This window comes from Rhinoraja longicauda, chromosome 10, assembly GCF_053455715.1.
Source record: "Rhinoraja longicauda isolate Sanriku21f chromosome 10, sRhiLon1.1, whole genome shotgun sequence".
In the NCBI taxonomy this organism is placed as follows: Eukaryota; Metazoa; Chordata; class Chondrichthyes; order Rajiformes; family Arhynchobatidae; genus Rhinoraja; species Rhinoraja longicauda.
Genome location: NC_135962.1, coordinates 25,795,539 through 25,809,072, shown reverse-complemented (window position 1 = coordinate 25,809,072; position 13,534 = coordinate 25,795,539). Strand labels below are relative to the sequence as shown.

The window sequence follows — 13,534 nt, the reverse complement described above, 5'->3', positions numbered from 1 at the left end:
TGGATGGACTATATTTTTAATGAAAGATTATTGGAATTGGATTCTAAGTTACTTTCCCCCCCCCCCATTTGAGAGAGGTTATACTAGAACTGTACGCAAACGTTGAGCAAACTATTCCGGTCACCACATTACAGGAAGATGTGGTTGCATTCGATTGAGTGCAGAGGAGATTTATGAAGATTTTGCCTCATTGGACTTACAGCTATGAAGAAGATTTATATAAGGCAGGAGAACCTGCAGAATCTGGTGGAGAAATTTAGTGGATCAGGTAACATCTTTGGAGGGAAAGGGTCAGTCGACATTGTGGATCGGAACTTTCATCTGGACTGAAAGAGGAGAGATAAACAGTATGAGGAGGAGGGGTGGGATTGGGGCAAGAGATGGCAACTGATGGATGTATCCAAGTGAGGAGGGGCTGATTAACAAATGGAGTCGGAGGGTGGAGGAAGGAGGATGGGGAGGGGGGAAGGTGGAGGCAACAGCAACTAAAAAGTTGCAGATAATTGAATCTGATCGGAAAGGAAGATGGTACAAGGACCCAAATTAGGGAAGTGGGATGGGCAGATAGGAACAGTGGGGTGAGGTGACCCTGGGTACGGTGATGGATACATGGAGTGACAATAGACAATAGGTGCAGGAGGAGGCCATTCGGCCCTTCGAGTCAGCACCGCCATGGCTGATCATTCTCAATCAGTACCCCGTTCCTGCCTTCTCCCCATACCCCCTGACACCGCTATCCTTAAGAGCTCTATCTAGCTCTCTTGAATGCATTCAGAGAATTGGCCTCTACTGCCTTCTGAGGCAGAGAATTCCACAGATTCACAACTCTCTGACTGAAAAAGTTTCTCCTCATCTCAGTTCTAAATGGCCTACCCCTTATTCTTAAACTGTGGCCCCTGGTTCTGGACTCCCCCAAGATTGGGAACATGTTTCCTGCCTCTAACGTGTCCAACCCCTTAATAATCTTATACGTTTCGATGAGATCCCCTCTCATCCTTCTAAATTCCAGTGTATACAAGCCTAGTCGCTCCAGTCTTTCAACATATGACAGTCCCGCCATTCCGGGAATTAACCTAGTAAACCTACGCTGCACGCCCTCAATAGCAAGAATATCCTTCCTCAAATTTGGAGACCAAAACTGCACACAGTACTCCAGGTGCAGTCTCACTAGGGCCCTGTACAACTGCAGGAGGACCTCTTTGCTCCTATACTCAACTCCCCTTGTTATGAAGGCCAACATTCCATTGGCTTTCTTCACTGCCTGCTTTACCTGCATGCTTCCTTTCAGTGACTGATGCACTCGGACACCCAGATCTCGTTGTACGTCCTCTTTTCCTAACTTGACACCATTCAGATAATACTCTCCCTTCCTATTCTTACCACCAAAGTGGATAACCTCATGAGTGGATGTGGAAGGGGAAAGTGGTTGATAGGAAGCTGGGAATTGAAAGGGTGTATGAGAGTGGACCTAGGGAGATGGGAAGAGAGAAAGGGAGGGAGGAGAATAGGTTACCTTTTAACTTTGCGAGGGCTACTTTGGAACAGTGAAATCTGAGTGGAGATAGATACAATGTGCTGGAATAACTCAGCGGGTCAGGCAGCATCTCTGGAGAAAAAGGATGGGTGACGTTTTGGGTCGAGGTGGGGTTTGAGTGGAGATTTGATTAAGGTTTGATAAGGGATGTAGATTGAGTAAATAAGGTGTAGTTTAGTTTAGCTTAGAGTTATAGTGTGGAAACAGGCCCTGCAGCCCACCAGGTCCACACCGACCAGCGATTACCCGTACACCAATTCTATCCTGTACATTCGGGACAACTCACAAGGCAATTAACCTACAAATCTGCATGTCTTTGGAATGTGGAAAGAAACCGGAGCACCAAGAAAAAATCCACATGGTTATAGGGAGAATGTACAAACTCTGTGCAGACAGTGCCCATAGTCATGATCAAACCCGGGTCTCTGGCTCTGTAAGACAGCAACTCTACCGTTGCACCACTCTGCTGTCCTATTTGCTTATTATGTATACAAGGTTTGTGAGACAGAATTTGCCAACTGTGAGCAAGGTTCCTGAAAAAAAGGTTCTTATTGAAATCATATCTGTCACAGGCCCCAAAATGTCTCCCATTCCTTCTCTCCAGAGATGCTGCCTGTCCCGCTGAGTTACTCCAGCATTGTGTGTCTATCTTTGGTTTAAACCAGCATCTGCAGTTCCTTCCTACACAATCCTTGTTGGAAGGGTTCTGATAAAATGGATAATTCTATTGTTATCAACTCCCTCTGGTGGTCAGATAATAACCCAAAATAAAATGCCTTTGCACACGGAGGAACACAAGGTCAAATCTGATGTTTCAAAGGTTTCAAAGGTATTTTATTGTCAACATGTGCCAATTAAGGTACAGTGATATGCGAATTACCATGAGTATTACTTTTATCCAGTAAATTTGGCTCTTGGAGTTTGTACCAGGATAAACATGATGAATCACTCCTGACCATCTTTGTATGGGTGATTGGGGTTTTAGTGCAGCTAGGAAGAAAGTTAATGAAAAAAACCCACTAATATTTAGTTTTTCTCTCCCCTGACTCTCAGTGTGAAGGGTCGACCCGAAACGTCACCTATTCATTTTCATTTTCTCCAGCGATGCTGCCTGATCTGCTTAGTTACTCCAGCATTTTGTGTTGATCTTCAGTGTAAACCAGCATCTGCAGTTCCTTCCATCACACTAATATTTAGTTATATGCTTTCATTTACTTAAATGATTGAAGTTTTGTTAGTTTTAAATAATTTTAAAATGTTTCAGTATGTGTAGAACTGTCAGAAACTTTTCTCAGTGCACCATTCAACACCTTTGTGAAAGTATCTATGGTATCATGTCCTTAAATTGGATAATGCAATTCTACATGACTTCTCATTGATGTGGCTGCAAGTCTTGGTGTGCCAATTTTCAAATAAAGTAGTCTTGGAATTCGGCTAATGTAGGCATTTTATTTGATTTGGTGAAATTTGTTCTGTTTCGCCTTACAATGGTAGCATGCTCACCTCTGCATGGGAAGGTTGTGGATCAAGTCCTCCTCAGGGACTTAAGAGCACATAGTTTAGGTAAATATTTCAGTGCAGAACAAAGGAAGAGTTCATTTGGCTAAGAAGCTACCTTTCTGATGAAACATTTATATGTTCCCCATTCAGATGCATATGAAGGCTTCATCAATATTTTAAGAACCACAAGGTGGCTAAAATCAACCTCACAATCAACACCACCAAAGTAAGTTTAACCAACCAATTTACTGACCAGGAGGTGCCATTTGAGACGTAGGTCACCCTACATAATAGTAAGAACTATATTTGAAAAATAATTTACTGGTTGTTAAATATGAAAATGCAGGCATTTTCTTATTATTTAAGAAATAATCAGATTGGTAGTAATAATGACATGAATGACTCGGCTAAGAACATAGAAAAGTAACACTTTAAAATTAAAATATATTTTGCATGCTTTTCAGAAACTTTAAAAGTAGAAAATAATTTAAATCTGAATCTGATTCAGAAATAATCTGAAGAAGGGTCTCGACCTGAAACATCAACCATTCCTTCTCTCCAGAGATGCTGCCTGCCCCGCTGAGTTACTCCAACATTTTGTGTCAATCTTCGGTTTAAACCAGCATCTGCAGTTCCTTCCCACAAATAATTTTAGTTGCTGAGCAAGCATCAGGAAATTGAACCGTCCTCTCACCAGCTAGAGTACGGTGCCGACCTCCCATCTACCTGTTTGGACAGCTTTGAACTATCTTTAATCAGACTTCATCTTACGCTAAACATTGTATCCTTTATCCTGTATTTCCACTGTGGATGGATTGATTGTAATCATGTATAGTCTGTTCTTTGACCGGATAGCACGCAACAAAAAGCTTTTCACTGTACCTCGCTCGGTACACGTGCCAAAAATAAATTAAACTAAACTAAGAAGCTACAACTTACCTCTGACGGTGGTTGTGGTGAACTGATGTAGTAAATGATAAACAACCTCATTTTATCTTCAGGGGTTCCTCCTAATAAATGAAAGCAAAACATTTTTCAGAACAATGGTAACATAGTAAATAAACTGCTATTTGAAAGACTTTGTATCAGAACCAATGAATGAATTGCTGAAATAATAAGTATCAAGATTCGAGTGGTTAGACAAAATTTATTTCTCAACTTCAGTTATTCATTCATTGAATGTGGACAATGCTTTTAATCACAAAATACAGGCACCTCACGCTTGTTCCTTTAACACCAAAGCTTGATTTACGCGGTGGTATTTTTGGAATAACGCACTCACATTGACTGCTGACAACGTACGCGGGTATACGTTTAATTGAAGTGATTTTGAATTACGCCCGGCTTTTCAAGCACGTCCCCCAGCGTAAAACGTGAGGTGCCTGTACATTTCTGCCTTTTAGGTTATACGTCTACACATTAGCAATTGAAGACAATTCTAAATGCAATGGTTACCGTCAGGATCAGAGATCATATCCAGTAGGGATTTATCTAGTGTGGACTTGCTCATCAACTTTTCCTCATATTCAAAATATACATCCAGCTTTCGAGTCTAACAGGAAAGAAAAACATTACCACCTTTGTGAATTCTATGAGGCATATTAAGTAGATGGGGAAAAGCAATCATATAATCAGATTAACCTTCACACAAAATTGAACAAGAAAGAATGCAAGTGATGCCAATAGTGAGAGCAGATAACTAGACCTTTCAAAAGAAATCTAATGCAGCAGATGCAACTGATTAAATAGTTTGGCAATCGAAAAAGAAACAACAGAATAGAAATCAGATGAGGAAATTGGAAGTAAAGTGCATCTTTTATCAAAATGTTCAAAGAATCAATGAATTTAGCATTTCTTAACATTTTTGCTAATTCCAAAATTTTCAACCTCAAAAGATGCAGAACATTTTTCATCGACTGAACTAAAATATTTCTCTTTTTCATCCAGAGTCTATAAAGAACACAAAATAAATTACAACCAGAATTTAATACCTATAATAATGCAGCCCTAATTCTTCACAGAGGTATTTTGTTTTGTGGCCCTCAGACTCTATCTGTAAACCACCACCACCCCCTTCTCCACCAAGAATTACAAGGTAATTGAACCCGTCTTTGTGTGTCAAAATAATTCATTTAGGGTACCAATAGCTGACAAAAAAACACATCTTGATCCTATTAGACTGATCTGGATCCAAACAACAGACATCAGAAAAGAAAGGTTTGAAGGATCCCTCTGTGACTCTATTTCAAACAAATTGACTAACTCTCATCTGGTTTTTAGCTGTTAAATATGTTGAAATTGCTGTTTAAAGATAGACAGGTCGTCAAGGTTGTCAGAGGAGCAGCAGGTGAAGGGGTGAGTGCTGGGATTGGCTGAGCAGGTAATCTCTCGGAGTTTTCAGTGTTTTTTTACAGGAGCGGGGGATTTAAAAACCGGTCGGGACCAGCCTACAATCAAATACCTTCAAGGTCATCAGCGGAGCGGCAGGTGAAGAGTGAGTGCAGGGATTGGCTGAGCAATTAAATTAGCAAATTGGTAACGGGGAATTACAGACCAGTTAGTCAAACATCGGTAGTGGGGAAAATGCTAGAGTCAATTATTAAAGATGGGATAGCAGCACATTTGGAAAGTGGTGAAATCATTGGACAAAGTCAGCATGGATTTATGAAAGGTAAATCATGTCTGACGAATCTTATAGAATTTTTCGAGGATGTAACTAGTAGAGTGGATAAGGGAGAACCAGTGGATGTGTTATATCTGGACTTCCAGAAGGCTTTCGACAAGGTCCCACACAAGACCCACATTAGTATGCAAACTTAAAGCACACGGTATTGTGAGTTCAGTATTGATGTGGATAGAGAACTGGCTGGCAGACAGGAAGCAAAGAGTAGGAATAAACGGGTCCTTTTCAGAATGGCAGGCAGTGACTAGTAGGGTACCGCAAGGCTCAGTGCTGGGACCCCAGCTATTTACAATATATATTAATGATTTGGACGAGGGAATTGAATGCAACATCTCCAAGTTTGCGGATGACACGAAGCTGGGGGGCAGTGTTAGCTGTGAGGAGGATGCTAGGAGGCTGCAACGTGACTTGGATAGGTTAGGTGAGTGGGCAAATGCATGGCAGATGCAGTATAATGTGGATAAATGTGAGGTTATCCACTTTGATGGCAAGAACAGGAAAGCAGACTATTACCTGAATGGTGGCCGATTAGGAGAAGGGGAGATGCAATGAGACCTAGGTGTCATGGTACACCAGTCATTGAAAGTAGGCATGCAGGTGCAGCAGGCAGTGAAGAAAGCGAATGGTATGTTGGCATTCATAGCGAGGGGATTTGAGTATAGGAGCAGGGAGGTTCTGCTGCAGTTGTACAGGGCATTGGTGAGACCACACCTGGAATATTGCGTACAGTTTTGGTCTCCTAATCTGAGGAAAAGACATTGTTGTCATAGAGGGAGTACAGAGAAGGTTAACCAGATTGATTCCTGGGATGGCAGGACTTTCATATGAAGAAAGACTGGATAGACTCGGCTTGTACTCGCTGGAATTTAGAAGATTGAGGGGGGATCTTAAAGAAACTTACAAAATTCTTAAGGGGTTGGACAGGCTAGATGCAGGAAGATTGTTTCCCATGTTGGGGAAGTCCAGAACAAGGGGTCACAGTTTAAGGATAAGGGGGAAGTCATTTAGGACTGAGATGATAGTTTTTTTTCACACAGAGAGTGGTGAATCTGTGGAATTCTCTGCCACAGAAGGTAGTTGAGGCCAGTTCATTGGCTATATTTAAGAGGGTGTTAGATGTGGCCCTTGTGGCTAAAGGGATCAGGGGGTATGGAGAGAAGGCAGGTACGGGATACTGAGTTGGATGATCAGCCATGATCATATTGAATGGCGGTGCAGGCTCGAAGGGCCGAATGGCCTACTCCTGCACCTATTTTCTATGTTTCTATGTCTATGTAAGTAGCTAGTTAGTCAATTTGACAGCAAAGCGTGCTCTAGGGGAGTGGCCTTGTTGAGCAAGGTGCGAGTCTTTGGCGAGGAGGCCACGCCAAAAATTGGAGCTGGTGAGACGCTATAAGGAAATGACAGGTAAGCTGATTCAGTGTGATGTTTGCAGGATGTGGGAGGTCAGGAACACTGCTGGGGCCTTTGGCTGCTACAAATGTGGAAAGTGTGTCCAGGTTCAGCTCCTGAAGGACCGTGTTGGGGAACTGGAGAGGCAACTGAATGACCTTGGGATCATCCGAGAAAACGAGACGTTCCTGGATAAGACCTACAGTGAGATTGTTACACCGAAGGTACCGGAAGAGAAAAGGTGGGTGACGGTGAGGAAGGGAAGGAAGCTTGGTGTACAAGAGACCCTGGGGGTTGTACCTCTGCCAGTCTGAGCGGCAGATAAGTCTGCAAGGCAAAACGTGGCGCTGAGGCAAAGCCGAAGAGACCGACGTCAGGCAGAGCCATGGTAGTAGGGGACTCCATCGTGAGAGGTCAGACAGGGGTTTCTGCAGCAACAAGCGGGATTCAAGGATGGTGTGTTGCCTCCCTGGTGCCAGGATCCAGGACGTCACGGACCGAGTGCAGAGCATCCTCAAAGGTGAAGGTGAGCAGTCGGAAGTGGTAGTGCATGTCGGCACAAATGACATCAGGAAGAAGAGGAAAGATATTCTGCAGCGTGACTTTAGAGATGTCGGAAGAAGGCTGAAAAGCAGGACCTCCAGGGTGGTTATCTCCAGTTTGCTTCCAGTTCCTCGTGCTGGTGAGGGCGGGAACAGGGAGATAGGGGATCTGAATGTGTGGCTGAGGAACTGGTGCAGGGGGCAGGGATTTAGATTCTTAGACCACTGGGATCTGTTTTGGGCCAAGGGTGAATTGTACAAAAGGGACAGGTTGCACCTCAACAGGCAGGGGACCAGCATTATAAGAAAATAACTGCAGATGCTGGTACAAATCGATTTATTCACAAAATGCTGGAGTAACTCAGCAGGTCAGGCAGCATCTCGGGAGAGAAGGAATGGGTGACGTTTCGGGTCGAGACCCTTCTTCAGACTGGCAGGTTTGCCACTGCTATACGTGTGGTTTTAAACGAAATAGTGGGGCTGGGGTGTGTCAAATTGGATACCCAAGGATGGAGTTAAAAGGAAAGAGTATAGGAAAAGTTAAGAACGATCCCAGAATTAACGGGACAGAAAGCTCACGAAGGGATAGGAGAGTATGGCCAAGTGTAATAGGAATTGATGTGATAGGTGAGATGAGTAATGGATTAAAAGTATTATATATGAATGCGCGAAGTATAAGAAGTAAAGTGGATGGGTCTGTGGCTCAGTTAGAGATTGGTAGATATGACATTGTGGGGATTATAGAGACGTGGCTGCAGGAGGATTGGGACTGGGAACTGAATATTCAGGGTTATACATTCTATAGAAAGGACAGGCAGGTGGGGAGAGGAGGTGGGTTGGCTCTCTTGGTGAGGGATGAAATTCAGTCCCTTGCGAGGGGTGACATAGGGACTGACGATGTAGAGTCACTGTGGATAGAGTTGAGGAATTGTTAAAGTAAGAAGACACCGATGGGAGTTATCTACAGGCCCATAGGGTGTAAGTTGCAGCAGGAGTTAATACTGGCATGTAACAAATGTAATGCCACTGTGGTTATGGGGGATTTCAATATGCAGGTAGACTGGGAAAATCAGGTTGGTTGTGGACACCAAGAAAGGGAGTTTGTAGAGTGCCTCTGAGATGGATTCTTAGAGCAGCTTGTACCGAAGCCTACCAGAGAGAAGGCAATTCTGGATTTAGTGTCGTCCAGTGAACCAGATTTAATAAGGGAACTCAAGGTAAAGGAACCGCTTGGAGGTAGTGACCATAATATGATTAGTTTTAATCTGCAATTTGAGAAGGAGGAGAAGGTTAAATCAGCAATGTTAGTATTGCAGTTGAACAAAGGGGACTATGAAGGCATGAGAGAGGAGCCGGCCAAGGTCGACTGGAAAGGGATCCTAGTAGGAATAACGGTGGAACAGCAATGGCAGGAATTTCTGGGCATAATCCAGAAGATGCAGGATCATTTCATTCCAAGGAGGAAGAAAGATTCTAAGGGCTGTAAGAGGCAACCGTGGCTGATAAGGGAAGTTAGGGATGGAACAAAACTAAAATAAAAGATGTATAACATAGCAAGGAGTAGCGGGAAGCCATAGGATTGGGAAACTTTCAAAGGACAACAGAAGGTAGCAAAAAGGGAAATACGGGCTGAAAAGATGAAGTATGAAGGGAAGCTGGCCAAGAATATAAAGGACAGTAAAAGCTTTAAGTATGTTAAGAGAAAAAGATTAGTAAAGACAAATGTGGGTCCCTTGAAGGCAGAAATGGGTGAAATTATTATGCGTAACAAGGAAATGGCAGAAGAGTTGAACAGGTACTTTGGATCTGTCTTCACTAAGGAAGACACAAACAATCTCCCAGATGTACTGGAGGCAGAGGATCTTGGGAGACAGAGGAACTGCAAGAAAGTTGCATTAGGTGAGAAATAGTATTGGGTAGACTGATGGGACTGAAGGCTGATAAATCCCCAGGGCCTGATGGTCTGCATCCCAGGGTACTCAAGGAGGTGGCTCTGGAAATCGTGGAGGCATTGGTGATCAGTTTCCAATGCTCAATAGATTCAGGAGCAGTTCCTGTGGATTGGAGGGTAGCTAATGTTATCCCACTTTTCAAGAAAGGAGCGAGAGGGAAAACAGGGAATTATAGTCCAGTTAGCCTGACGTCGGTGGTGGGGAAGATGCTGGTGTCAATTATTGAAGAGTTAATAACAGCACATTTGGATAGCAGTAAAAGGATTGGTCCAAGTTAGCATGGATTTATTAAGGGGAAATCCTGCTTGACTAATCTTCTGGAATTTTTTGAGGATGTGACGTAAAATGGATGGAGAGCCAGTGGATGTAGAGTATCTAGACTTTCAGAAAGCCTTTGATAAGATCCCACATGGGAGGTTGGCGAGCAAAATTAAAGCACATGGTATTGGGGGCAGGGTATTGACATGGATAGAGAATTGGTTGGCAGACTGGAAGCAAAGAGTAGAAATAAACGGGTGCTTTTCAGAATGGCAGGCAGTGGCGAGTGGAGTGCTGCAAGGCTCGGTGCTGGGGCCGCAACTATTTACAATATATATTAATGATTTGGATGATGGAATTAGAAGTAACACTAACAAGTTTGCAGATGACACAAAGCTGGGTGGCAGTTTGAACTGCGAAGAGGATGTTAGGAGGTTGCAGGGTGACGGACATGTTGAGTGAGTGGGTAGATGCAGTATTATGTAGATAAATGTGAGGTTGTCCACTTTGGTGGCAAAAACAAGGAGGCAGATTATTATCTCAATGGTGTCAGATTAGGTAAAGGGGAAGTACAACGAGACCTGGGTGTCCTTGTACACCAGTCACTGAAAGCGTGCAGGAACAGCAGGCAGTGAAGAAAGCTAATGGAATGTTGGCCAGGAAGCAAGCGGGCAAGATCATCTCTGACCCCTCTCACCCTGGCCACAAAATCTTTGAAGCACTTCCCTCTGGAAGGCGACTCCGGACTGTCAAAGCAGCCACAGCCAGACATAAAACAGCTCTTTTCCACGAGTAGTAGTTCTACTCTAACCAAAGTCTGTCGTCTCTTTTTTGCTCTGGTTTATTTTCACCCACATGTTTAGACCGTAATGTTATATCCTGATTGGTTTGATGTGTTTATGCTTTATTCTTAATTGTTAACTGTATGTTTGTGTTGTCATTTGTGAGCGGAGCACCAAGGCATATTCCTTGTACATGCACATACTTGGCCAATAAACTTATTCATTCATTTATTCATTCATAACGAGAGGATCTGAGTAAAGGAGCAAAGAGGCCCTTCTGCAGGGCCCTGTCCGAGACTACATCTGGAGTATTGTGTGCAGTTTTGGTCTCCTAATTTGAGGAAGAACGTCCTTGCTATTGAGGTTGTGCAGCATAGGTTCACGCAGTTAATCCCTGGGATCGCAGGACTGTCATACGAGGAAAGATTGGAAAGACTGGGCTTGTATTCACTGGAGTTTAGAAAGATGAAAGGGAATCTTATATAGATGTATAAAATTATAAAAGGACTGGACAAGCTAGATGCAGTAAAAATGTTCCCAATGTTGAACCAGGGGCCACAGTCGAAGAATAAAGGGGAGGCCATTTAAAACTGAGGTGATAAGAAACTTTTTCACCCCAGAGAGTTGTGAATTTGTGGAATTCTCTGCCATAGAAGGCAGTGGAGGCCAATTCACTGGATGAATTTAAAAGAGAGTTAAATAGAGCTTTGGGGGCTAGTGGAATCAAGTGATATGGGGAGAAGGCAGGCACAGCTTACTGATTGTGGATGATCAGCCATGATCACAATGAATGGCGATGCTGGCTCGCAGGGCCAAAAGGCCTCCTCCTGCACCTATTTTCTATGTTTCTATCATACACATGCAGCTTTCTTCCTCTCTTTGTGCACAGAAGAGCTCCATCAGCCAGATATGGTTGCTCTTCAGTACCTCAAACAACACGTTTTAATTTGGAGCACGAACTAAGAGGGCAGCAGAGTATTAACAAAGGTCCAATCTACACAAAGTTGCTGCAGGTTTGTGTGTTCAAAGGACAGTAATCATGAAAGGGAACCCCAGTTTATTTTCAACTTTGCTAGTTAACCATGAAGGGATTTGCTTGTTAGATCTGCCACACTCTCCAGGAGAATTAGAGAACAATCGTATGTTTCAATTATCTATTACTGCTCTTGTATCCTTCACCCGACCAAGTTAATATCTTCCTAAATCCATGCTCTAATGTTCCTAGCTAGAAAGGGAGTATTGCATACCATATAAAAAATACATATAGTTTCACAGATATATAGCCTTTCACTATTAATCCCACAGGGAAGATATTAATACAGAGTTAGATGCTCATCATGGTCAAATTTCTTTTTCCTTTGATAAACAATTTACATCATGGTCTGACAGTTCAAAGGCAAGTCTTGAAACCATCAATTTTGCATTAATCATTCAGAATTTCTTCCAGAATGGGAACATTGCTCAATACTTCCACATTGCAGGTTTTGTTTTCGGTACACTAGGACAACTTCAAAATCTCCCAGGTTTCCAAAAAAATTTCCAAAACATTTTTGTTAAATTAGCTGTCAAGAGCCGAACTCAATTTATTTCTTAATTCCCTTTGACAGAAACATTGGCAAATGATGTGAGACACAAGTATTGTGCGCCAAACACTGCAGCTGGATTCATCACTTGAAAGGAATTGCACCATGGCTCAGTCAGAAAATTACAGTAGTTTCTCATATCAACTGAGAATTTTCCTGTACTTAGAATCCTTGTTATAGTGCCACACTGAAGTGACAAATGTCATTTAGTTAGACCAAGAAGTTGATGGAAACACAATTATTAAATTGCTTCTTCTTGACTTAAAGATAATCATGACAACAGCCATAAAAACCTACATAGTTTGCATCAAAAGGCATTATAATTCAGTGTACAAATATTTGTTGGGTGGCACAGTAGCACAGAGCTGCTGCCTTATTATGTCAGAGACCTGGGATTGATCCTGACCACTGGTGCTCTAACAGATTCACAACTCTCTGGCTGAAAAAGTTTTTCCTCATCTCAGTCCTAAATGGCCTACCCCTTATTCTTAAACTGTGATCCCTGGTTCTAGACTCCCCCGGCATGGGGAACATTTTTCCTGCATCTAGCCTGTCCAACCCCTTAAGAAATTTATCTGTTTCTATAAGTTCCCCTCTCATTCTTCTAAATTCCAGTAAATGACATATAGGTTTGTAGGTTAATTGGCTTCATTAAATTGTAAATTGGCCTTAAAGTGTAGGGTTGTGCTAGTACATGAGGTGATCACTGGTCACACGGACTAGGTGGGCTAAAGGGCCTATTTCCACACTGTTTCTCTAAAGTCTAAAAATAAATGCGAAAACTAAAATAATTCAAAGGCATACGGCAAATTAAAGACGGTATTAAATGAAAAGATATTTATAAAGTTGTCAGAAAGAGCCTGTTTTCAATTTAGGGCCGAGAATTTTTTATTTATTTTTAAATTCAGGATGTGGCGAATCTTAGGAATTTTCGACACAAGATGGCTGTTGAAGCCTAGTCATTATGTTCATTCGAAACAGAGATCAATAAATTTGTGGACATTAAGCGAATGAAGGGATGAAGAGTGGCTCTGGAAAGTGGTGCTCATACAGAACAAAGGTCATGATTATGCTGAATGGCAGAGCCTATGGCTCTTCCTAGTATTTCTTATGTTCATATGATCTTACAAGAAATGCAGTAATTCCTTCATTTTTATTATCTAATCATTTATCAATTACATTTCCTTTGGAATTAAGGGAATATCAGCAGCAAAAGAGAAGCTCTTTTTATTGCACCTAGTATCAGCAGCCATCAATCCAAAGACAGATGTACCATGAATTTGTTGCACATAAACCTCGCTGTACGCT

General features: G+C 42.4%; 1 protein-coding gene across 1 annotated transcript in view; it reads right to left on the bottom strand.

Moving 5' to 3' along the window:
- The window catches only part of scfd1 (sec1 family domain containing 1), a 110,577-nt gene that overhangs the window by 49,205 nt on the left and 47,838 nt on the right, over positions 1-13,534 (bottom strand). The window contains exons 15-16 of the mRNA XM_078407139.1: positions 4,490-4,586; positions 3,974-4,044 (exon numbers count right to left, since the gene is read on the bottom strand). Coding sequence (XP_078263265.1) covers positions 3,974-4,044; positions 4,490-4,586 — 168 coding nt within the window. The remainder of the gene's footprint in view (positions 1-3,973; positions 4,045-4,489; positions 4,587-13,534) is intronic.